Source organism: Balaenoptera musculus, chromosome 7 (genome assembly GCF_009873245.2).
Source record: "Balaenoptera musculus isolate JJ_BM4_2016_0621 chromosome 7, mBalMus1.pri.v3, whole genome shotgun sequence".
Classification (NCBI taxonomy): domain Eukaryota; kingdom Metazoa; phylum Chordata; class Mammalia; order Artiodactyla; family Balaenopteridae; genus Balaenoptera; species Balaenoptera musculus.
The window spans coordinates 44,234,436-44,257,635 of record NC_045791.1 but is presented as its reverse complement, the minus strand read 5'-3'; the positions used below and the strand labels follow the sequence as shown (position 1 = coordinate 44,257,635).

General features: G+C 38.3%; 1 protein-coding gene across 9 annotated transcripts in view; it reads left to right on the top strand.

Moving 5' to 3' along the window:
* LOC118898204 (fibroblast activation protein alpha) overlaps positions 1-11,506 on the top strand; it is a 72,915-nt gene extending 61,409 nt beyond the window's left edge. For 7 of the 9 annotated variants that reach the window (XM_036858260.1, XM_036858264.1, XM_036858265.1 and 4 more), the window contains 6 exons: positions 302-356; positions 7,579-7,678; positions 8,729-8,793; positions 9,295-9,367; positions 9,628-9,701; positions 11,106-11,499. In XM_036858260.1, coding sequence (XP_036714155.1) covers positions 302-356; positions 7,579-7,678; positions 8,729-8,793; positions 9,295-9,367; positions 9,628-9,701; positions 11,106-11,207 — 469 coding nt within the window. In that variant the 3' untranslated portion in view covers positions 11,208-11,499. Of the gene's footprint in view, positions 1-301; positions 357-7,010; positions 7,094-7,578; positions 7,679-8,728; positions 8,794-9,294; positions 9,368-9,627; positions 9,702-11,105 lie in introns of those variants that run through there. The other 2 variants (XM_036858259.1, XR_005020637.1) reach the window with 2 other exon arrangements.
* Positions 11,507-23,200: the final 11,694 nt, after the last annotated feature.

Here is a 23,200-nt window from a genome sequence, read left to right as displayed (position 1 = left end):
TGAGCCTGTCTCTTAACCTGAGTCCCAAGGAACTCACCAGCACAGTTAGGGTAGGAGGCCTTACAGCCCTGAAAGTATTACTCAATAGATGTACCAGAGAGTCTAAAGGATCCTTTTATCCCTTGCAGTAAGTATGATAATATTCTTTTAACTATTTGTAAATGCAGCCTTATTATGCAAGTGTTTAAACAAAGAAAATGTAGCGTTTCTATTAAATCTTTGGATTAACTATGCTTGTGTAATGAAGTAAATGTCATGTGTACGCACTTAAAATTCTAAAAATTTGTTTCTTTTACTTTAGAAAATTCATAGAAATGGGTTTCATTGATGAAAAAAGAATAGCCATATGGGGCTGGGTGAGTTGTTTTATATGTTTTATGCCTGTTATTTGGTTCAGCAATCATCATTCTCTAAAGTGTTCGCTTATAAGGTTTCTCATGAAATGTTAATGTTGCAACATAATTTAATCTGTCAATGGAAACAGTCAATTTGGATAATCTGGGCTTCAAAGTGGTGGCTTTAAGTGTTTGTTCCTTTTTTTCAATCATTTAGTTTCCTACCTGTATAGCAAATTAACTTGTAATCGACACATTTTCACTTAATTTCTGGTATTAGAGTATACTGAACTGAGCCACATTCATCAGAACTTTAATTTCCTTTGTTATTTTAGGGTTAATATATTTCTTTTCTTTTATATGTCATCACTTCATTTTCATGAGAAGCTAAGATAAAGTTTGAAATTATAGAAACTTTCACAATATAAATTTCCTAGGACCTAGCCTATCCTAGTTATATCTTGGCTCTTTTGATTCTTTTTTTTTTTTTTTTTCTTGTAATCAAATTCTTTTACCAGACCTAATGTTAATTTGTGCTAATTGGAGAGAAATAATTATTTATTACTAGTTATAGATCATGGAGATAATTTCCCACGTTTGAAGAGCTGCACAGGTTTTTTAAACACACATTAAAAGGAAGTGGCAACATTTATCAGTCACGGGCAATGAAGTCACTGGAAAGTTTAGAGAAATATGGGAAAGAGTTTAGATTTGCCCATTATAAATTATGATAATTACCCTTCAAAGAAGATTTCCTGTTTCACTTTTTGGTCTGAATTTGTACATTTGCAAGTCAATTTGCAGCCATTTGTGCTTGGGTTGTTTTTCTTGGCTGTTTTCTCTGAGCGCGGCCTGCACAAGATGGAGGGAATGAAACCCAATATTGAAGGGAATCTGCAGGATTCCACTCATCTCTCAGCTCAGTGACCAGATGAAGAACTGTTATGAATTTGTGGAAAGTTGTTACTTCAAGCCATTTGGTCCTTCTTAAAACTATCAAATGTTAAGTATCTAAACAGAATGGAATTCAAATGGGTGGAAATAAAATGAAATCTTTTTATAGTGAAATATTTCAGATAAGACCTTTCTTACCATCCATTTTTATGAAATTTCCTAAAGTAAACCCTTGAGATTCACATTTCGAACTGAACACTTACATATAATATTAACATTTCTCTTAGAGTTTCACTTTGCTTTTACTTCAGGCTTTGAAATAACCGAAAGCCACCTTTTAACTTCACTTCTAGAACATTCTAGGTATAAGTGGTTTGGTAGAGAACCATGTGTGTGGGATGATTTAAGAAACCCACTCATCATGTGAAGGAGAGTGAGCTTTATCCATGTCTCTGTGACATGTTTCTCTTCTTATTTTTCTACGTTTCTGTGATCATTACACTCCATTCCTTAAATGTCAGTGTTTTTCTGGGTCTGGTCTTGATTCTTGTTGTTCTTCACTTTCTTGGGGAAACCCACGTGGTTTCAAAGATGATGATGCCTGCCACCAGCCCGCTCCTCTCTCTTCTGAGCTCCACGTTTCAAATGGCTACTGATCCTATTTCCCAAATGTCTTACAGAGGCCTCAAGCTTAACATGCACAAGTTAAACGTATTATAGTCTACTTTAAAACAAGCCTTCATCTTCAATAAGGACCTCACCACACACCTAGTCACCCAAATTAGTAAGTTCAGAGCTATTTTCAGCTTCCCCTGCTCCCTGACTCCAATACTCTGTTGATTAGTAAATTCTATCAATTCTGCCTTCAAACATTTGAGTCTATTCTCATCATCCCCACTGACATTGCTTTAGTTCAAGTTTCTTTATATGTAACCTAAATCAGAGCTTCTCAAACTTTAGCTTGCATAAGCATCACCTGGAGAACGTGTTAAAACAGTTTCCAGGCAACACCCCCCCGCCCCCCGACCAGTACTCCAGGGTGGAGTCTGAGGGTCCACTTACGTGGACCATAGGTTGGGTGGTACAGGTTTAACTATTCCAGTTGCTTCTTAACTCGCCTCCTTGCTTTGGTGTCACAAACTCCAATGTTGCTAATGAAGTTGTTGTTCCAAAACACAATTCTTACCATGTTGCCTTTTTGCTTACATATTTTCTAGGGCTACATGTTGACCTCAGCCTAGTGCCCAAACACATTTCCTTGCAAGCAAGGCCCTTGGCAATCTGGTTGCAACCTACTTTTCCAGTCTCTCTCCTTCCACTTCTCCCCACACTTTATGAATAATTTGTCTTATGTCTGTGCTTCCTTTTTCCCATGTGTTGATCAGTCCTGTTTCCCACACCTGCAATGCCTGTCCTCTTCTCCCATTCCCCATGTCTTCCTCTCTCCAAAACACAAAATTCCTACTTGTTCTTTAAGACCCAACTCAGATATGACTTTTTGTGCTCCAATAGCTCTTTATACTACTTTTATAGGAACTGCCATGCTTTATCTTGTTTGTGCATTGTTTGCTCTCACAAGAATCAAGGAATGGACTTTGTCTTTCTTCAACTTTGTTTCTCAAATGTTTAGCACAATATTGGCCATCTCACATATCTATGATGCTGTTTAAACTGAATTTAATCCTGTAAGTCAATGTTCCCCCAAATGTGTCATGTTAGTATCAGGAAATTTGGGGGAAATGTTCTCTGGTCTAATAATTTGGTAAACTATGAAGTCTATATAATAGTGTATATAGCCCCTATAGTAAAGAATCCTGTTAAACTTTGTTTAATACAGTATTACCAAAAAGTATTTGATTCCATGGGTACCTCTTTTAGTGGTGGTCTTGAAGTCAATAGGGAGTGGAATTGGAGCCTTAGAAAGATACTCTTGGCTGCAGAATGAAGAGTAGCCTGATGTTGGGGGAGAGAGTGGTCCAAAGGGCTAAGAGAGCAGTGATAATGGCAACAAATACCAGGGGCCTGAATTTAGGCAGTGAAGAAGGGGGCAGGAATAGGTCATAGCTCTGAGTGCTCTTTTATAGTATAATAAGCAGAGACCTATGGGAAATTGGAGAAGGGAAAGAGAAAGACGTTGAGAATGACCATGTGGGTTTGTTTAGCTATCACTGTGTTCCATAAGTACCTGTTTCTATGAAGTATTAGATACCTTAGTGGTCTGAGAAATACTCTAAAGCTAGCCACGCAATTTTTTTCTTTGGTCAATTGGTCAATGAGTTGCAAATCTTACATTTCCCTCCATTATCCAGATTAAGAAGGGGAGAGAAGGCATTTTTATCTTTTTATCTTACACTTTCATTTTTCTGGCACACAAATTAAAGTCCAGTAGCCTGTTTTTTAGCTTCCTCTTAGACGTCCACTATGCACACAGCACTATGCCTAGGAAGTGTCTGTTATGACAGGGGTTCTGACCTGGGCAATTTTGCCCCTTAGGGGACATTTGGCAATGTCTGGAGACGTCGCTGGTTGTCAGAACTAGGGGAATGCTACTAGCGTCTAGTGGGTAGAGGCCAGAGATGCTGTTAAATATCCCACAATGCACAGGACAGCACCCAACAAAAAAGAGTTATCCAGCCCAAAAAGTCAATAGTGCTGAGGTTAAACAACCTTAATTTATATGAAGAAAAATTGAAGCAATTATTCTGACAATTGAAGAGCAGCAGGGGTTTTGCCTAAATTATTAGAATAACAACCTCATTTATGGGCTTTGCTTTGTTAATATAGACCTAGCCAGGTGGTGTTGAATAAGCATTAGTTCGTGATTTAATCTTAGCTCCCTTCTCTTCCAGTGACTAATTATAAGCAATTTGAATTGCTATGTGTGATCAACGATGTAAAAGTAGGACAAATGCACCTCTAATGAAACTATATTAGACTCTGAACTTAAAACTTCCCAAAGAGGTTGCCCTAATGTAAGGATATAGAGGAAGTGGCTTGTCGTCAGGCATCCTGCAGTTGAGTCCCAGCTCCACCGCTTACTCTAAATTTATCCTGAGCCTCAGTTTCCTCATCACGAAATGCAACAATAATTTCCTCATCAAGTCAGTGTGAGAGTTAGATGAGTTAATAGGAAAGTCATATATTAAACAAATATTTATTCTATTCCCACTGTGTTTCAGATTGTATTGTCAGTGCTAGGGAGACATTCATTAACCAGACAGACAAAAATCTCTACCTTTATCGAGTTGGGAATGGCTGGGGAGAAAGGCAATAAGAAAGATAAATAAATAACATATATAGGATGTTAAACGATGATCAGTGCAATGGAGAAAAGCAAAACCAAGCAAGAAAGGAGCAAGGAGGGCTTCCCTGGTGGCGCAGTGGTTGAGAATCTGCCTGCCAATGCAGGGGACACGGGTTCGAGCCCTGGTCTGGGAAGATCCCACATGCCGCGGAGCAACTAGGCCCGTGAGCCACAATTACTGAGCCTGCGGGTCTGGAGCCTGTGCTCCGCAACAGGAGAGGCCGCAATAGTGAGAGGCCCGCGCACCGTTATGAAGAGTGGCCCCCACTTGCTGCAACTAGAGAAAGCCCTCGCACAGAAACGGAGACCTAACACAGCCATAAATAAATAAATAAAAATTAAAAAAAAAAAAAAAAAGAAATGAGCAAGGAGCATGATACAGGATTGGAGCAATTTTAGATTAGAAGGACAGGTGAGGTTTTTTTTTTTTTTTTTGAGTTAAGACTTCAGATGGGAGGGGGTGAGCCATGCCAATTTCTGGGGATAGAGAATTCCAGGCAGAGGGTGGCAGCATTTGCAGAAGTCCTGGGGCTAGATCATGCTTGGAGAGTTCAAAGAACGTCAAGAGAGCCAGTGAGCAAGGGGAGGGGGGAGGGGGGAGAGAAGGGACACAGAGCCTGTGGGACCACAAAGACTGTTGCAATGACCTTGGCCATACAAACATTAGCTAGTTATTATCATTGTCTGTAGGTGAAATGTTCCAATCTGCATTATAGCTCCCATCAGAGTACTATTCCATAAATCCCTCAAAATTCTGTGCCCTTCTAAGAATGTTTTTAAAGATATCCTTCATTTAAACAAAATGGCAAGGCATCTAAGTGCAAAGGACAAAATTCTAGAATTCTCATGGCCAATCTGCTCCGTGGGTTCTTTTCTTTCTGCAGCCACCCACTCTGCCTTGGAGCCCCACCCATGGGAGAGCAGAAAAAAGTCAGCTCGGGTGGTTTTTTTTCTCTTTATTTCTACAATAGAAACAGCTTTTCTAAGCTGCCTGAGAATTTCAAGTACACCTTCTTTTATTGTGCTGCTGCTACACAAGTTTGCTTTTACAAATTCCTAGAGGCAATTTGTATTCATGTTGAAAGCATGACAATTTTATTTACATACTGCCCTATTATCTAATCACTGAATAGATACAAATTAATATTTTTATAATTCCTAAGATTTTGGACGGAAGTGTTCAAAACCCTTTTTACTATATGCAAATGCTTTGATTTCGAATGTCACTCCATGCTATTTTCTGTTCTGGGACATAGGAGAGGAGAAGCAGAACCCAGTATTATAATTTGCAGTGATCACACTTTTCCAATAAAACCATAAACAGTAATCATATTTCTAAAGGACTCAAGCTTACTCTACTTTCATTTAAATCAAAAATTAAGAAGGAAGAAGAAATCTTTTGTTTCAGTAATAGTTGTTGCTAACCTGCTAATCAAAACAGATTATTTTTATGTTTTAAGTGAAAGTTTGATCCTGATAGAGAATTTGCACTTATCAAAATGATTTTTAAACCCACATGTTCCTTCTATTTTAAAATATATTTTTCCTCTATTAAAACACATTTTAGTTCTCCTCCAAGTATAATGAAAGGAGGCCATGGTATAATTGGAGCTGCCACTTTTAGTCTGTGTTTTGTAGCCAAGGGTCCTCAATAAGATTCCCCAGAGTTGGAAACATAAGACTGTATGTAAACTAGTTAGTTAGCATTCTTTCTCTAACAATTGAATTCAGCAAGATGGTTTAGCTTATTCCCTCAGGCCATGTATTTCACGGATTAAGACTAGACCCAGGCCACTGACCTGCTGCCTGATTTCACCACCTCTGTCTCCTGTCTCTCCCTTGCTCTGCAGAGCTCTCACTCCCACTCTCTCTTTCACCCTCTCTCAAGACTGACTTTTCTGTAACAAAGGATGATACGATCTCTCCTGACCGGAGGGCAAATGATTCCCAGAAGTTTGTGGCAATAAAGTCCTAAAAGCAAGGCACACCCTTAGAGAGTCACGCTGTCCTCTTTTGATTTGTAAGGACGTTCCTGTGTTGGGGCAAGAATAAGCACCGAGAGTCACTTCCTAATCTAGCACGCACACTTGGGGTGGCGGGGAGGGGGGAGGAGGGTCCATGTCCCAAAACACTGCTTAATCCATGTTCCTAGAGGAAGCATCTCTCTCCCAGCAGGTTAATACAGACCAAATCTGCCTTCCAGGGAGAGATGAGCTTTACTGTGACGCTCTGTTCATTTCTTCATTTTTAGGAAAAGGTTCAAATTTCCAAGTGACACAGGCACACATCTCCTTCTGTTATGAGGGTCACATTTCTGAATCACCTACCAGTTCCCTGGGGAAGAAAATTGATGAGTGCTAAACCTACTCCAGACTCTGCAATTTGTATCCCCTTTTGTATTACTTTATTTTTCCATTAAGTTGGGGAGGGGGGCATGTAAGATTTTTAAAGACACCAGTGGCTTTTCCTCCTTTGAGCTGCTATGCCAGAAATCCTCAAAACAGAATACGGAACACTACCTTATACACAAACTCTGGCCATGTCTTCAACTACTCAAAAGGTTCTTGTGTCCTTCCCTTGCTGTTCTGTTATGAAAATAAGTGAGTAAATATACAGACGTAAGTGTTGCCTCACAGGAGTTTTTTGCACGTTGTGGGAAGTATCTTGCTTTTACTTTTGGGGAATGATCTTCTTTTTTGTGCATTTTTTTAAAGTAAAAATCCTGTTTTTGCCATAGCAAGGTCCTGGTTGGAAAAACATAGAGGGGGGAAAAAAGAATTTTGCAGAAAAATTGCAGTTATAGTATCTCTTAAACTGCCCACACCGTGTTCAGATCAGCACACCAAGTATTTGTAACTGACTAAGCTGACATTGTTGTCATGTCTGGTGGAGTTTGCTACCAAGAGTGCAAGATAGACATTTAATCTACCCTATCCATATTCCCCAGCTCCCATCAGCACTTATTGTGAGTAGAATTGCTCTACAAATACCTTAGAGAGTTTATGAGAGTCAATCTGGGACTGACTTGTAACAATGTCTCTGTAGTCCTACGGAGGTTATGTTTCATCGCTGGCCCTTGCTTCAGGAAGTGGTCTTTTCAAATGTGGAATAGCGGTGGCTCCAGTCTCCAGCTGGGAATATTACGGTATGGAAACATTTCATAAATGTTGTTGCGAAAACATTTAACACATAATTACTCTATATTTAAGGTTGCTAGGAAAACAAATTATGCAGTAAAATTCACCCCAGCATCACTGGGAAAAATATAATCTATAAATGAGGTTGTTTATATGATTCATTATAATCATGTTGCAATAATCACAGCAATTTTAAGATGAGGAAGGACTCTTCCAAAACCCAATGTAAGTTATTCTCTTCCAGAAACCGTGTGCCCCCTGATGAACCAAATCTTGAAAATCAGAGTTAACTCTATGTTTTCACAGACACACAGGTGCAGCTGAACTAGCTTTTAAGCACATCTTAGGGAAAGTCAGGACGGGACCAAGCAAATCACCGCCACACCACAGTTTGCAGCTGCCTGTTACATTGCTCTAGAAATCAAAGAAAGAAAAATTTGTTCAAGAAGTCCACCTTCCGTGTGTGCCTATTTTTATGATGAACAATGCAGGATGATTATTTGGAAATAACTCTAATAAATGCACAAAAATTAGCTTTCATCAGATCCTCTTCCCTGTGTTGTGGTGGAAATGAGACAATTGTGACTTGTAGGGAATCTCCATTCAGAGAAAAACGTGTGTGTGTGTGTGTGTTTTCGAGGAGGACTTGGGGGACATAGTTCCATCCCAAATTAATTAAGACACAAATAAAGGTACTAGAGGTGGCTGCATTTGTGATTTCTTTTAAAATATAATGAGGTCATTCCTAGCTGAACATTCTCCCAACTGAAGAACTTTGGGTAGAAGTGAAAAAGCTTAAGAGCAGCCCTTTCTATTGTTAGCTGCTCCTGTTTCCACAGTCTTCTCCTGCATTGCTTCTCCAGCCCTACTGAGGCAACTTGCAGAGCGAATGACTTGGGTGGAGCGTTACAGTAAAGGGAAGCAAGAACCTTCCTCGGCAGCTCCACCTGGGAAATTGAGGAGCAGTTATCAAACTCGGGGGGGTGGGGTCTGGTTGGTTAATGAAATGACACATATCACATGCAAACAACATACTCATATGCTCATATATTTTACAGCATCTATCTACACAGAGCGATTCATGGGCCTCCCAACAAAGGATGATAATCTCGAGCATTATAAAGTAAGCATTTTCTGTTTGATTTAGGTCATTAATTTATTTCAAACGTGCTAAATAATTGTAAAGCAGTCATTCAGAGTTTACAGTTTTGCTGGGTCCCCAAAGCAAGTATGATGATCTTTTGTCAGCTGCAAAACACCTCACCAAAAAGGAATTGACTCCTTTTGGATTCTATTTTTTCTTTCCCCATCCTCCTTCCCTAACTTCCCTTTTCCTCATCCTCCTCCCCACCCCCTACTCCTACACAGCTTGAGCGGGCATCATTTATGCCTAAGGTCTCACTCATATGTAACATATGACACATAAACTTTCAGTTTTTCAAACTAAGAATCAGATGGAAGTAATGCAAATGACGATGAAAATGTGTTGCTCTGACTCTTAAATATTTATCAACCAAAGCAATACATAATTTCAGTATTGGTGCTAAGTCCATTGCACAATGATTTAGCTAGTCTTCTATTAGAACTTGCAGCAACTAAAATGTTAATTTTTCCCCTTTTCCAGAATTCAACTGTGATGGCAAGAGCAGAATATTTCAGAAATGTAGACTATCTTCTCATCCACGGAACAGCAGATGGTGAGGTTTAAGCAAGACTCTTACACATAAAAATACTGAGCCAGCATCACTTTGTTTAAGAAACATTAAGCATCCTCCTATGCCTGTGCTCAGGGTCAATACCTAAGAGTCAGGGACATTTCCATAAGCGAGTGTGATTACTCACTGCTGACAATGTCAACTGCATGACTAGATAATTGTTGGTGCTCATTTCCAGGCGGTACATTGTCACTCTGTGCTTTCTGGTATTTAACAGCACTTTAACTCTCTCTTTGTTGCAGATAATGTGCACTTTCAAAACTCAGCACAGATTGCTAAAGCTCTGGTTAATGCACAAGTGGATTTCCAGGCAATGGTACATAATTTTGTTTTACTCATGTTCATGGCCTTAGACCCCTAAGCCAAAAGGAGGACTCTTCTTTTTTTTTTAACACTAAAACCTGACAAGGAGGCTGTAAGGTAGACAGGACATTAGCAAATAACTCTTGGATTTTTCATGAACTCCCTGAAGGACACTAGGCAAACCATGTCACCTCTGCTGATCCCAGTTGAGTCATATATAAAATAAAGGCATCCACAAGATTAGAGGATCTTCTAGCTCAAACATCCAATAGTTCTGTGGTCCTACGTATTAAGTGTAGCTATGTGCGTAGAGTCCCTGTAAAATCTGAGAGGCTCAAAGAAGCTAGAAGATTCTGTTTATTTAGTAAGAAGCAATCGCAGAATGTTATGAGACCTCAGAGGCTCCCTGAAATCACACGGTTCCACAGTTAGAGAATCCTTCCATCTCTGTGTTCTCAGTGCCTGGCATGTGACCGGCCCATCACAGAAGGTCATATTTTTACTGAGTAAATGAATAAATGAGCTAGCTGTGAGATCCAGATGCATGAAGAATGGGAAATGGAAACAGAGAGGAAAATAAGGCAAAAGCCAAAGCAAGGGAGACAGTTCCTGGTGGTTCCTGTTCCCCCTCTTCAGGGAACATAAATTCTCCCTCACTTACTTATGTTGCCCAAGCACCTAGAAAAGGAAACCCCCATCTTTTGGAAATTTGGTTTCCTAAAATAATTTAAAGAGGGTGAGGCGAGATTTTTCTGATCTTTTTTTTACCCCTTTCACCCATTTTTGAAATTGTGACTCCCAAAGTAAATTCAACTCATAAGTATATAGCATTACATCAATAACCACTAGCCACCTTTATTCAGTGAAAACAATAATCTTACTGGCAACTGTCCAGCAATAAAGTTTAAATTTGTAATACCATCTCCCTGTTTTTTTTTTTTTAATGATACTATTTTTAACTCCTATGGAGGGTGTTTACAGTTTTATATATTGTGAATTTTCTGCCACAGATAGGAATTAGATTCATGGAATTTTTGAGCTAGAAGGAGCCTTAGAGAAAATCAAATCCAACCCCCTCATTTTTCAAATGAGGAAACCAAGCTCCAGAGAAACAAAGTAACTGACCTAACACCCCAGCTCTGGAACCCAGGATGCTGGCCTCTGTGGAAGTTCAGCCACTGAGATCTCAAATAGAAGTTTGAAAAATATGAAACAGTAGTGAAGGTTAATGAAAAGGCTTTAAATCTTCCTGTTCTAAATGTTTATCTGTAACCTATTTTATTTATGCAAGTGTTCTTAGGTAGAATTCCAGCCATAATATTAGAAAAATTATCAGGTCTTGAGAGCACAAAAAGCCAAAGCTGGTTGCATTGTGTGTCTGCAGGAATAAAATAGGTTTCTTCCCTTTGTGTTTCAGTGGTACTCAGACCAGAACCATGGCATATCCGGCCTGTCTACGAAGCACTTATACACCCACATGACCCACTTCCTAAAGCAATGTTTTTCTTCGTCAGAGTAAAAACGATGCAGATACAAGACTGTATCACAATCTGAACACTTCCTATAAATGCCTCAGACTGTTTGCTTGTTTTACTCTTTATGCTGTTAAATGTTGGTATAAACAAACAAACGAATGTTGTTCTGAAGGCTGACAGAAAATTCAGAGGACTCAGAAGTTCAACCTAAATATTGTTTACATTTTCTGGCACTCTGTGAAAGAAGAGAAAAGGAGGCCATACCTTTTGCTTTGGACACAGACAGTGTTTTATCACCTGTTCGTTTGAGGGAAAAAGAATAAAGTCAGAAGTTAAAATGCTATGATTTTCTCTGTGTGCATTAATTTCAGGTTCCAGTTTCTATCAGAGAAAGAAATGCTTATGTTAGGCAAGTGCTTGAATAATATTAGGGTGGTCATGGAGGAGAAGAATCTAGAAGCAGTTTTGGGTTTTTGTAATTAGAACTCCAAATGCTGGAAACCACAGCTCAGAGTGTGCAAAAGCATTGTTCAGAAATCAGGTTGGCAATGCATTGTGTAGAGGCACCCTGACGTTTGCACTCTGTGCTGTCCCTCCAAGAAATGTTTATTAAATTTCTCCCAGAAGATTTCTTCAACATTGCCAAAAGCATTTGATAAAGATAAAGTCAGAATTTTGGATCCAGGCTCCTTTTAAGAAATGCTTCAAATTTGGAAATGTTCCTATTTTGGATCCCTTTTTAGAATGAGTAATGGTTAACTGTTTTCTGATTGCTAAGCCACACCAAACTAAATAAAACAAAAAATTAGATAAAAATGGACATCAACAGCTGGAGAAGGAAAATGTTACATCTGTGAGATTATTCTGGGGTTTTAGTTCTATGTTATAGGGTTTATTTTGGAAAAGAAAAAAAAAAAAAAAAGAGCCATAATGCCAGCAATCCCAAAGGCAATGCTCTGTCAATAACTGTCCCCATCAATTAGAAACACAGGCAGTATGCCATCTCTGTGATGGCCACAGAATTAAAAAGATCCACACCAGGTCACCAGAAGATGTCTTAAATGAATGCTGAAAGTATCATGAAGTCACTGCCGAGGGGACTTTCCATTGACATGGTTCCCAGCATTCAATTGCCCTGGATGATTTTTCCCCATCCTTGGTTTGATTCTTCCCAGTGTCAGGTAGAAGACCCTCACACCTTCTGTCATGCTGTGTAACTAGAAGAACCAGTCCAGGCATGGAAACTTACAGCAGGCAGGGACCTCAAAGGCCATACACCACAGACTCTTCTAGAGTTTTCAGACCTTTCTCAGTCCAGCACTCTTTCTCCTATGACTTTTTGAAATCATGCTCCCATTCAGGCCACAGAGTCCCACCCACCTCACCTGTCAGGAAGGGTACTTGGTGGAGGTCAGGGAGCCCGGGCAACACCCTCACGGATTCAGGACTGGCCACAGCCCCTCCTCTGCACATCTATACAACTGCTGATGCCCTCAGGGTCAGAGGGAAGCACTACTCTCCTTTTCTGTTCCACGAGGAGCGGCCTGTGAAGCAAGCCCAGGAGATTTCTGCATAATTTTCTCCCCATTCGCTCTCTCCAGCTAGGAAGGGGAGACGAGCCAACAGTCCTTTTCTAACACTCTGTTAAGGGAGACAGCAGGGCAATTTTGTAATTATTATTTGTATAATAAGGAAGTCTTGTTACCCCGACTTATCTTCTGCCTTTGTGGAATATGCAAATCTGGTGTTTAATATCAATGTGCAAGAAGTGGTCTCCAGCCTCAGGCCTAGGTTCCCACTGCCACAGAGGCAACTCCTACAAGACAGATATAACTGCGTCATTTTCCCAAGTAGAAACTTCCAGGGATTCTCCATGGTCTGTAAAATAACATTGTAGATATTCTATGTAGAACATTTTCATCATCACAGAAAGTGCTATTCGTTGGTGCTATCCTAGAGGAATCTTCACAGACCATATCTTGGAACATAGCATATGGTAGAAGCTCGCCAACCAGTGAATGATTGAACGACTCTGTCTTCATGGAAGACTCGGGTTTTCTACAGCACCGTTGATGCAGCCTCGCCTGACCCCTCAGGCGCTCCTCAGGACTATCAGTGTGTGTTTATGTACTTATTCATCCGTTCAACGACCATTTACTGAGGCTGTCTGTATACCTGACAAGGCTTTGAGGATATAGTGCAGAGCGAGGCAGCAACTAGAGTGGCAGGGTTGTTTTTTAATTTTTTTTTTAACGTTCACATTTTGTACAGCTTTACTAGATTTTTCTTTTGGCTTGCAAAGTAAGAGGTACATAAAGTACAAAGATTTTAGTAGAAAATACGAAACTAAAAGGGATGATTAAACGTCTTACCTTTTCCGTTTGTAGGAAGTGAATTATAATAATAACTATCCTTTGCCACATTTTATTCTTTCATATGTGATTTGGGGAGGAGGTTGTCCCAACGTCCTAATTCATGCTGCAGGGTAGAATCATCCTTCACATATCGCAAACTAGGGATTTTCATGCATTCATTCAACAAATGCAATTGCAAACCACTGACTCAGGTACTATAGGTGACCCTCCCCCACAGAAGACATGTATGTTAAACAGTATGCATATCTATGGGCAGAGCTTAAGGCTTGTAAAGATGAGATATGAATGTGAGTAACTACAATGCAAGTTCAAATGACATCAGTACTCCGGGGGTGAGATTCTAGTAGGTGTAAGAGGAAAACCATAAAAAATGATGCCATTTCAAAATAACCTCAAATTTCAACCCTGCAATGCTGGCCTTAGAGCTATTTTTATTTTTATTTTTATTTATTTATTTATTTATTTATAGCTGTGTTGGGTCTTCGTTTCCGTGCAAGGGCTTTCTCTAGTTGTGGCAAGTGGGGGCCACTCTTCATCGCGGTAGAGCTATTTTTAAAGGTTTCAAAATTCTAAATGATCATCAAATATTTGCCAGAGTGAATGAGAAAAAAGCAGCAAAAAAATGGGTATCTTGTTAAATTTAACACAAATGAGGGAATTTTGATTGAGGTTTAAATTTAAAAAAAATCTTCTCCAAAGTATAAAATGTATGATTTATTTCCTTCAAGAAACATTTTTTGAGAACCTATACTGTGCATGGCAGTATTCTGGGTACTGCAGGGGTTACAAAGATGAATGTATGTGACAAGTTCCCCATTTCTAGACTGTTTCAATAAAGGCAACTTAACGAATCTGATTTTCCCAACATTTGAGCATTTTTCAGAAACTGACAGATCTTTATGCAAATGTTGTTGCCAAGCTGTTTGTAATGGTGAAATTATACTTTGACAGTAACTCTTTAAAATATATTAAACCCAGCTAAGGTTTTTTTTGAAATGTTGCCAATTAAGTGACTTTAATGAGCTTCTTGATGGTAATGTAATTAAAATTCAGATGTTCTAATTGTAAAAAAAAAATACAGTTCTGGGAAACAACAGTAAAATAAGCAAATGTGAAATGAAGTAGGGCTAATTTAAATGGTGATTATGTGGTCTTCTGAGAAGATTCCACCAAAACAACATTTTCAATTATCCTGTTTGTAAAGAAGAAAGAAGGCACCTAACAGATATTTTAAATGTATCCAGTAAAGTAGATATTTTGAGTTTATCTTATAAAACAGATTAAAAAATTCTGAACACAGTAAGTCATTCTCTGCTTGTGAAAGAACTGCTAAAAACACTTCCTTGGCTTTATGAACAGGTACCCTAGCAATCTGAAGTGAAATAATTTCTAATTCAGGGAGAAATGAGTGCCTGGACCTTACCAAGCTATTCATGGGGAAAAAGATCTGGCTCCTAGCAAAGGTCTCTACTGACCACCTGCTCAGATTATTGGCGTGCAATACTAACATGCTGGTCACAGACACTTCTTTTTGACACACAGGTATGTCGTTGGCAAGCTAGAGCAGTATGATTTCATTCTATTGGCCTCTAATTAATACCCCATTACTTACTGTACTCACTTTAAAAATGGCTTTGACCATACATGATTTAACAAATATTCGTTGGTGCAGCGGTACAGCCTTTGCTCTGTGGTTATACAGAGTCCATATCACATTCATAAGAGGGAGGCGTAATCAAGCCGAGGTCATGCTGCAGTAGTTTGACAACTCATGTTCCTACTTTCATAATTACTGGTCATTGACAAGCAAAGGCAGGAGCATCTTTGCTAGCCATGATTTATTGGGGGTAGGAATTTTTCTCATTGTTAAAGAGGGTGAATTTTTGAAATAAATGTCTTAACAAATCATTTAAAAGGATATAAATGTTATTTATTTGCTAAAAAGCTACTATTCATTCACTCATGATTCAGTTTGTTATTGAAACATCCTTTCAGATATTCATGGACATAATAGAAAATTTTAGGTAGGTCATAAAATTTGCTTGTATCACACTGACACTTCGCTAAATTTCCAGCTGTAAGAGATGATGCTTTACTACATGCAAGTACTTTTATACACCGACAGGAGACAATACTGCTCTCTCATTTTCTTTAGAAGATTAAAGCAATACTTTGCAATATTGCAAAGGCCTCCCTTTCAAATGAAATACAAGATCGCTCACGTGCCAGTTCTTTTAAATATAATATGTTCATTATAACTTATTTTAAAGGCAGTGGATTGTAACAGGTAAGGGCACAGATACTAAAGCTAGACTACGTGGTTTCAATCCCAGCTCAGCAACGTACTAGCTGTGTACTTTGGTGAGTGTTTCATACATTCTTTCTGCTTCGGTTTTCTTATATGTGAAATGGGGAATAATAATAGTTCCTATCCCATAGCATTATTTGGAGGTTGAAATTAGTTGTTATTCATAGAGCTCATAGTGTCTGGCATATAGTAAGTATTTTGTAGGGGTCTGCCTAGATACATAAAGTAAACCAACTTTTTAGTTGGTATTTTCAGTAAATTAATTCTCAAGAAATTAATAGTTTAATCTGAAGCCAATCATTTCTTTCCCATATCAGTGAGTTTAGTAGAAGTATCAGAATCATCCATCACTTAAAAATGAATCTCTGTCTTTTTCTGAAACAATGTGGCCTTTTAAGAACCAGTAGGATAAGGAAACTCATCGACCCTGAATGAATCATTTGACAATAGTAATATTGTCAATATTTGACAGTAGTAGTGGAAGCACCTTGGGGGAAGACAGGCCACCGAGGAAATGTGTGCTTGAAGGACACGGACAGTTCCCTCACCCAGCTTCACAAAACAACCTACAAAGCACCACACGGGTCCTTCTTCTCTGGCTCTACCTCCACCCGCTGCCCTCCAAACTCCAGCCCCACTGGTCTCCTTCCTGGTTTTCTGTGCAGACCACACTTATTTCTGTTTCAGGGCCTCGAATGTGGATTTCTCACATTTTCATTTGGCTGTGTCCTTGCCCATCGAGGTCTCAGCCCAGGTGTCACCACTTTAGAGAGAACTTCTCTAGCTTTAATGGTCACGGATTTAATGTTGCTTCTTCCACGGGCAGAGACTTCCAACCGCAATATCTAATTTTGTTTGCTTAATAGCACTTATAACCAACTTATAATTTGATAGCACTATAAAGCATGTTTATTTAGATATGTGTTTGGTACTTAGTTCTCCCACTCAAATATAAGCTCTCTATAAGGAGTGACCCTATCTGTCTTTTCACCTCTCTGCACCCAGGGCCTTGATAGACTTTGGAATAAGGTAGAAGGAGCTTGATAAACATTTGCTGAATGTATTCCCACATTTTGCCGATAGGAAGGCCTATGAAACTAGAATCCTTATGTGTGATCTCACAGTGGAAACAGATCTCACCCTTTCAGGAAATGAGTATAGAATTACTATACAACCCAGCAATTCACTTCTAGTTGTAACCCAAAAGAACTGAAAACAGGTTCTCAAACAAATACATGTATAGGATTACATGTTCATAGCAGCACTGATTCACAATAGTCAAAGGGTGGAAACAGCACGAACGTCCATCAATGGGTGAATGGATGAACAAATTGTGGTATATACATATAAAGAATATATTCAACCATAAAAAGAGGTACTGATAGATGCTACAATGTGACTAGATGCTCGAAAACAAGCTAAGTGAAAGAAGCCCAGACACAAAAGGCTACTGTATGATTCCATTTATTTGAAATATCCAGAATAAGTAAGTCACAAGACAGAATACAGATTGGTAGTTTCCTGAGGATGAGAAGGAACTGCTAATGGAGAAGGCATATTTTCTTTTGCAGTGATTGAAATGGTTTTGGTACTAGATGGAGTTGTGGTTACACAACATTGTGAATGTACTAAATACCACTGAATTGTTCACTTTAAACAGTTTGGTTTTGTTATGTGAATTTAATCTTAATAATTTTTAAAAAATCTAGTTTTTAAAAACTCTATTTGTAAAGATTTTCAGCATAAGTAATCTATGATAATTATGGCACCCTTCTAGAATCAGTAGACTCAAGTTTTTAATCTAAAAGAAGAGTATATTTTAGGAAATTAGGCTCTTGGGTGCTTTATAAATATTTATTTTGATCCATCCTCATTGCCAATAAAAGGAATATTTTTATTCTCAATTAAAAAAAAATTAAAATTTGTTATACTTATTTAACCACTTGTCATTCACACCATCACACCTCTGGTTGTGGAAGAGAGAAAACCCATAGAATTCACCCCCTGAGTCATACCTTACACCTCATGAGCATTCAAAACAGACTTTTGAAATACCAGATATTCTCTTGTCTGCCTCTTAAATTCTGTTCTTCCAACTTCCTGCTCAACCGCACTCAGTATAGCAGTTCTTACCAAATGACTCTTTCCATACCCAACCTCAGGCTGCCTCCTTCTTTGCTCCTCGCATTCTGTTTTCACATCAATCTAGAGACAACTATAAGAACAAACTCTTTTTGCCAAGACCTGTCTCATTCCCTTACTCTGCTCTCAATCCTATGTTCTTTCAATGTTCCAGCTTCTTCATCAGAAAGTGAAATCTGTAGCTGTTGGAAAGGGTGATGAAAGTCAATTGGGTGACATCTCCAAAACTCATGGATCTGATTCTTCAAAAAGGAATCTCCCACAGTCACTTTAGAAAACACTCTGGCAGTCTCTTGATAAGCTAAAACATAACCCATCAATTTACTTCTAGAATTCTTCTTTTAGAATTCTTCTAGAATTCTACTTTACCTAAGGGAATTAAAGCATGTCCAGACAATTATTTATATAGCAGCATATTTCAAGTAGCTCAAAAGTGGAACAAACCAAGTGTTCATCCATTGATGAATAAACAAAAATGTTTTTGTATACATATAATGGAATAGTATGCAATCATAAAACACAATGATGTACTGATTCATGCTACAATACTGATGAACTTTGAAAATATTATGCTAAGTAAAAGAAGTTACATGCATGTATTGAGCAATTCCATTTATATGATATGTGCACAGAATAGGCAAATATACAGAAAGAAAGTACTTCAGTGGTTGTCAAGGGCTGGGAAAGGGGCAGTGGGGAATAACTGCTAATGGTACAGGGTTTCTTTTGAGAGTAATGAGAAGGTTCTGGAAGTAGGCAGTGGTGATGGTTATACAACATTGTGAATAAACCAAAAATCATACACTTTTAAAATAAAAGCTAAACTATAAAATACCTGGAATTGCCAATTGTTTATTTTTTAGTCCTCTTGCTATCTTAGCCATCTGGCAGCTGTGAATGGATTCAGACAGAAGTCAAGGCAGATTCTGAGGAGGTTAGGAGATTCTGCCAGGATTCCCACCACTGCTTTGTAGAGCCTTCCTCTAGAAAGGTAGCATGATCTGGATTCAGATCCAGATGTGGCTTTAAGCAACTTGGTTGCCTGTTCTAAGCCCCTGCCTCATTATTTGTAAAATGGAGGAAAAAATATTTAACTCATTGTATATTATGAGGATGAAACAATAATATATTCAGAGAGTTTTGCTTTTAGTAGGCGTTAATAAATGGTGGCTATCTCAATTATCTTAGAGGACTTGCTCCTCAAATATTTTCTACATTGGTTGCCTATAACTAAGCCAATATATGAATCGCAGGTGAAAATGTTAAAAAGCAATCACCTCATCGGGTGGTTGGTATAACGTGCTACCCACTGAAATGAATGGCTTTACGCTTTCATCCATGTGCTGAGTCAAACGTTGCCCTGAAATTATAATTTATACTTGATTGTTTTCATTAATGTCAACTGTCCTAAATGATACATTTATGTAGGACAACTGTCCAGAAAAACATTAGATGCAAATTGCTGCTTAATAAATCAAAGCCAAATTTAAGATATTCAGTGAGTTGCCTTTTTGCTATGCATTATGCCTAGCGTTGAGAGGAAGCGGTGGAGAAAAAGGTCTAACATCCAGACTTGGACTTCTAGAGTTAGCTGATCAATGTTTATGGAGGAGGATACTTCTGACCATGCACTAGATTTATGAGAAAGAAAGGGAGAATCTACCTTTCTTCAGCATTCGACAGGGCTCACAGTTAATACTCTGGTGTGCTCTATGAGGATAAAAAGATTTTTATTCAAATGGCAGTGAAAACTCAGTCTTTACTTCCTCTGACAGCGTTCCAACAAAGAAACAATTTACTTTTCAGTCAGAAGGAGTCAGGATTAGAACACAGTACTGAGGCCATAGAACTGTTTCTGAGTTCAGAGATAAATTATTTGGGGTAATTTATTGCAAAATGAAATTGTAGAAATTAATTCTCTACGTTTGAAGAATAAAATAGTCAAACAATGGATTGTTTTAAATTAGATAAAATTCTACTTAAAAATATGATAATAGCCTAGAGGGCTTTATAAATTAGCCTTCAGTCTATGATTATATCATTTCAATATCACCAAAAACCTGGGCATATCTTTGCGGTACATCTGATAAAATATGATGTGGCAGCACCAGCCCTGAGCAAGTTTCAGGCAGGGGGCAAGCCTGACTATAAGACACCATGAATTAAAAAGAAGTGTTCATAACTCCATTTTGCATTTTCAGCATTTTTTAGGATACAGATTTCAAATTTTAAATATTCTAATGGCTGAGGTTACTTCTTTTTACAGAAGCCTTTGAGAAATTGCAATGTTTTAATTGGTTCACATTAAAGACTCTTAGAAGCTTGAGGGAAAAATGTCTTTCCAGATGAGCAAGAGGTTGGATAAATGTAATGACATATGGTTTGTTTTTTATAGTCACAATATGCAAAAAATAGAAGCATAACACATGTATTCAATGATATATATGTATTTGTACATATAAATATATATTCTGATTATAAATTATGAGATATGATTATTTTGTATCAATGTGATTTTGTTTTCTTTCTCTTTCTTGTTCCCTTTATGAATAAAAATAACAACTGAAACTTAGAACAATTTTAAACATCTCATTATACCAGGGATCTAGCAAGAGATAAAATCAACATATGCAAAGCCATGATGCCGCACGGTCCCCTCCTCAGGCTTGTGAGCTGGGCTGTCTACAGGGTCTCAGAGCCTCAGGGTGGGAAAACTGTCCGCTGATCTTATTATGGAATTTCCCCTCACCCAGCAGGCTTCTTTGGAATCATTCCAGATGAAAGGGTCATGACCTGTTTCTTAAATATCTCTCAGGAAAAATCTATCTCACATCCTCTGGCAAACTCAGAACTCGCCTTGGATGTTCTTCTTTTATTGCCTCTGTACCCCTGTGTTCATCAAGACACTCAGGAGATGTGAAACGCATCTGATCATTACGTTATATGTACTCAATTTTTAAAGTTTCAAAGGGTTTTGTTAAATGACTCGCTACTTTTTTCTTCCAAGTTAAAAAAAAAAACAAACCTGAGTTAATGTAAACTTTTCTCTCACATGCTATAGACAATTTTTTGGGGTGGGGAGGGTGATCTTTTGCAGGCTCGTGGGTTATTTTCAGAAGATCCTTGTTATGGAGAAGAGGAATAACATGCATATGGAGAGGATTACCTCCAAGAAACCAAAATGGACCTCAAACTCATCGGGAAAGTGTTAGTGTCACTATTAAGTCTTACATGAGGGCGGAGGCATACCCTAGGGACAGGCCTTCTGAAAATGATTGAGAAGGAGCTGTGATCACTATTCCACTACCTCTGAACGGTGGTTCTCACACCCTGCCTTCTTGAAGTTTTTTTTCCATTACCCAGGCCTGGCCCTGCGCTACCAATTTACCTCCAAGCTTTGTTGCCCCCACGTGTCTCTGAACTTCATTTACGTTACCTAACTCATCCTTGGTAACTGAAGGGTCAAACTCTTTAGCTTCCAGAGTAACTGATTAATTGGTGCTAATGGCCCACCCACACATTTATTTTATAATAGCTTTAATTTAACTTTTTAGTTTGGAAAATTTCAAACATGTCTAAAGTGAGTAGAATCACATAATAAACCTCATTGTAATAACTCATCAGTCAATTTCAACGATTATCAATATTCTACCATGCTTCTCCATACCACTTTAAATTTTACTATTTTTTTCTTTTAGTTAAAATTTACATAAATTGAAATCACAAATCTTAGCTGCACTATTTTGACAACTGGACATGCCTTGGTAAGACACACCCCTTTCACGATATGGAATATTTCCACCTCCCCAGAAAGTTACCCCCAGACTATCCTCCTCTTCCAAGAGACAACCACAGTTCTGCGTTTTATTTAACCTTAGCTTTGCTTCTGCAACGTCTATGAATGCATTCATACCGTATGCAGTGTTTTGTGTCCACCTTCTTTCACTCAGTATCGTATCTGTGAAATTCATCCATATTGCTGCCAATATCTGTTATTGTTCAGTAGGATTCCATTATATGAATTCCATACCACAATTTGTCTATTTTTTCTTTTGTTGATGGATAGTTTGGTTCTTCCCAGTTTTTAGCTGTTGTAAATAAAGCTGTTGTGAATATTTTTATACATGTCTTTTCGTGGATATACGTTTTCATTTCTTTTGGGTAAAACACCTAGAAGTGGAATTACTAGGTCAAAGTGTAGCTGTACAGTTAGCTTTAAAGTTTAAGCTTTCATCCCTTTTAAATTGCATTTTTAAGCGTTTTGAATAAATAATGAAATGGTAAAAAATTCCAGACGGCATAACAAATATATATTAAGAAGTATTCTTTGTACTCTGTTCCTGTCTAGCCCACAGCTCCACACTGCCTCCTACAGGTAAGTGCTTTTATTAATCTCTTGTGCATTCTTCCAATTTTTTTAAACACAGTGATGAGTAAATAAACATACATTTGTCCCCTTCCCTCTCCTAACACAGAAGGTAACCTACTATATATCCATAATACACCTTCCTATTTTCACCTAACAACATATCTTAGAGACTTTCCATATTGGCGAATAAATAGGTTCCTCATTCTTTTTATAAAAACTGCTCTATCCATGGCCCCTTGGATTGGTTCCAACCTGTTGCTACTATTCATAGGCTGCAATGAAGAAACTTTTACCTACATCATTACATATATAGGTAGGAATATAGATGGGATAAATTTCCAGAATGGTGCTTTAGCCTTACTAGGCCAAGGGTGATAGGTATTTGCAATTTTGTTAATGTTGCCAAATTGTGCCCCAAACGTGTTGTGATATGTTGTAATACCATCAGCAATGCATGAGCGTTCCCCTCGACCATAGTCTTGCTACCAGAGTGCACTGTGAACCTGGATCTTTGCCATTCTCAAGCATTTCAACTCAAGTTTCCTGAACAGCTGAGGAAAATAAACGTGCAAAACCCCTGCACCCTATGATCTTGTGAGGTGAGGTCCTAAGCAGAATCTGCTACTTAATTTGTGCGGCCAAGTAAAAAACAAAAATGTGGAGTCCTTGTTCAAAAATTATTAAGAATTTCAAGATGGTGAGAGTAGGACATTAAGCCAAGCACGCGGCCCTGTAAAGAAAGTAAGAGAGCTTTGAGTAGGAACTTATTTCACCTTAAAATTTGATGCACATTTTTGCACTCCACTCCATATAATAGTCATGTTTTAAATTACCTTTATCAAG